Consider the following 3,427-nt stretch of genomic DNA (forward strand, 5'->3'; position numbering starts at 1 on the left):
CAAAGACAAGAAATAACTTTCCATGAAAGTGAAGGAAACACCAAAAAATGAAGAAATGTTGGTCTTGGAAAATGGAGGAAAGCAACCAAACAGCCCCTAAGTGAGTTGGTTCATTCTCTCCTTATTTTTTACTCTAAACAAACACACATAAGTTCGATCACACTCTCTCCCTCTACATCCTCTAGTTGCATATCCAAATATTATTAGTTTTATCACACACATTTCCTCTTGGAGTTTAGTTCAATCATTCTCCTCACTTCCCATTCCCTCTTCTCTATCCAAGCCCACCCAAAACAAGGGGATGAGAATAAATTTGAAAGATGACCGTAAAGAAGGCATTAGTTGGTTTGTGAATCACATATCTATAGGAATTTGGTTGCATATAAGAGATATTGAAAAGATCATACTAAATATTTTGTTCGCTTGAAATGGATCTTGGACAAAATCCGATCATTTTCCAGTCTGGTTCAACCTAAATATTATTAAGGATATTTGATTGAAAAAAATTAGACTAAAGTTAGTATGATTTTCACAGATCCTATTCAATTCATTTATCAAACGTAACAATTCACAATTCTAAATAAGTAACACCTTTTATAAAAATCCAGAACTTTAAACTAATAAGTTCCATTCTTCAATCCAAAGTTTCACAAAATACATCAAAACAAACAACACTACCATTTGCCAACACTGGCACTCTTCCAACTAAAAAAAAAGACCACCACAATTCAATTTTGTGCGTTGAAAATTTATAATTTGAACAGGATCGAAAATCCCATAAACCTCATTCGGATCGACATTCCGTATGCTTTATTGCCCACTATGCGCCATTCTTATCGGATCAAACCCGAATCAGATCCGACTACGTGCCCGAATCCAATTTCGGACTTTCTCGTCGCGCTCGCCAATCTAGCACCCCTGCCTTGTTCCGCGAACACCACACATTGGTATTTTGTCATGGGTGCCAATCACTCACACACACCTCCCTCTCCCACACAAACTCCAACCAGCGGGCCCACACCTCTTTCCCTCCCAAAAAAAAAAGTAAAACCCATTAAACAAAAAGTCAGTAAAAGACGAAGAGAGAGAGAGGAAATCAAACCCAAGAGGAGAGAGAAAGAAAAGATAGAGAGAGAAAGCAGAAGCAGTAGGTAGAGGAGAGAAACAGGCGACCAAGAGAGAAGCTAGAGAGAGAAAGAGATGATGGCGGCGGCGAAGAAAGGCCATCTGAAGAAGAAGCGTCGGATCCGATCCGAACTCGCAGATCCGAGCCGGTAAACTCACCGCCAGAGGCTCGCCGGAGCTTACGTCCACGTCAGACTCGGTACCGTGCCGACCTCGAGGACGAGCTCGATCTCATGATGAAGAAGAGCAAGAGCAAGGGAGGAGAAGCTCAAAGCTAGTCTTAAAGTTACCTCCTATTTCAGCGGCGCGGTGCTGGGACTCGAGTCCCGTCACCGCTCCCAAATCTCGCGCGTCACCGCCCTCGGATTACTCGCCGTCGGTTTCGTATCGGTCTGCCACATCAGCATCGGAGGATGATGAGGATGAAGAGGAGGAGGAGGAGGAGATTGTGAAGCCGCTGAAGAAGCGGAGGATTGATAGGGTTCAGGATTCGGATGGATCTGGTCACCGGGAGGTAACTTTAGCTTAGGAATTTTTTATTTGGTCCCTTACAAATATATTAGCTCAACTCAGTGGCCAAGTTGCTGCTGCGGATTTTCTTTTTAATTAAAAAGTTTTGTGGAAGGTTGAATTAATTGTGTTTGTTTATGCTCAGAAGAGTAAGAGGAATGGTGTTCTGAGACCAATTCGAGCTGTTACAGGTTTGATTTTGATTAGCTATTGCCCATTTGTTCCAATTTCTCAATAAAAGATTGGTTTTGAGCTGATTTCTGCGTGTTTTGCTTGTGCAGGGACTCCAATGCCGAAGATTGATGAGCTGGAAGAGATTCTTGATAAGCTTCAGAAGTGCGAATGCACTCTTTATTTGGATATTTTCATTGATTTCAGCTGAATTTAGTGTGAATATTGATTTCTGTTGGTCTTTGGATTTGCAGGAAGGACACTTACAAAGTCTTTGCTGAGCCTGTGGATCCCCATGAGGTTTAGAAACTTAAGATTCTATTATTTTTCAAGAGTTTTAGTGGTAATAGTAAGCTTATGATTTCCTTTACCTTTTGTGTAGCTTCCAGATTACCATGATGTGATTGAGCATCCAATGGACTTTGGCACTGTAAGGAGGAAGCTTTTGAGCGAAAAGTACCGAACATTTGAACAGTTTGAGGTTAGTAGTTTGTTGATGTTCATGGTGAAGAAAGCTTCAACTTCATTAATAGATTTTTTTTTTTGTCTAGATGCATTTTGATCAGTGGAACACGCCACATCAATATGTAAATTGATTATAGAGTGTAGACAGTCTACTAGTTTTGAAGGTGAAGAGAGTGCAGATCACTTGAGACATTTATTAAAACATCTGCTTGAGCAAACATATTTTACAAAATTCTTGTTTAGTTATCTAATATTAGAAAGCGGAGGAGAAACGTGAGGAAATATTAATCATATTAATATCTCCCGGTCCTTATAATTTACATACTGAGCAGATTGATGCATCCAATATACAGGTAAGATTCTAGACAGTTGCCCAATTAATATCCAGTTTAATGATGGATCGTAATGAAACTATCCTTATATAGCATTGTCAGTCTCGTCTCACGCTTACTGAGTTCGTGTTGAACTTCCTATGAGTTTTTGGTTTTCTTGTAACCTCTTAAACCAAAAGGGATGAGGGGTTCAAATTCCGTTCAATGTACAGTTATAACATTTTCTCCTTAAAAGAAACGATGTTTAAGCATGAACCACTTGCTATGTTAGCTACGATGTTGGAGTATGTGTAGCTTGGACTTGCTCTAAAATGAGCCTGAAATCGTCCACACCAGACCTCAGTTTGTTAGCTTATGAAAGAGCTTGGATGAGCTTTTCTCTGAGCTGATTTTTTCATGGAGACATAGAACTGAGAACTTAAATTGAAGATTTTGCACGAGTTTGTAATAGCAGTAGTTCAAACACTTGATTTTCCAAGTGATGTTGAAGGTATCCTTGCTGTTGACAATATATTAGACTGCTCAATACAAATTATCAATCTTGGACTCCTTAAGTTAATATTCAAATGAGAGCTTATGAGGTCTCTTTGGGATATATATATTTGCATGTATGAATCAACGAGGACACATTATATTCTGTCCTTTTGTTTATTCCTACTTTCATTTGGCAATGAATAGCAAAAATGAAAGCAGGCTACATGTAGGATTTTCCTCCTTGAACTGAGCAATTTTAGCTTATACTTAGCTTAAATCCCTCGTTGTGAGTGGTGTAAAGAATAAGGAAGAGGAGGGAAATTGTGTCACTTGCTTGATGAAATCAACAT

At 39.3% G+C, this 3,427-nt stretch overlaps 1 protein-coding gene across 4 annotated transcripts in view; it reads left to right on the forward strand.

Annotated features, from left to right (window-relative positions):
- LOC109833494 overlaps nt 1,107–3,427 on the forward strand; it is an 11,449-nt gene continuing 9,128 nt past the window's right edge. For 2 of the 4 annotated variants that reach the window (XM_020401178.1, XM_020401182.1), the window contains exons 1-4: nt 1,107–1,826; nt 1,917–1,971; nt 2,061–2,106; nt 2,189–2,287. In XM_020401178.1, the coding sequence (XP_020256767.1) occupies nt 1,925–1,971; nt 2,061–2,106; nt 2,189–2,287 (192 nt within the window). In that variant the 5' untranslated portion in view covers nt 1,107–1,826; nt 1,917–1,924. The remainder of the gene's footprint in view (nt 1,827–1,916; nt 1,972–2,060; nt 2,107–2,188; nt 2,288–3,427) is intronic. The other 2 variants (XM_020401179.1, XM_020401180.1) reach the window with 2 other exon arrangements.

This window comes from Asparagus officinalis, chromosome 3 (assembly GCF_001876935.1).
Source record: "Asparagus officinalis chromosome 3, Aspof.V1, whole genome shotgun sequence".
In the NCBI taxonomy this organism is placed as follows: domain Eukaryota; kingdom Viridiplantae; phylum Streptophyta; class Magnoliopsida; order Asparagales; family Asparagaceae; genus Asparagus; species Asparagus officinalis.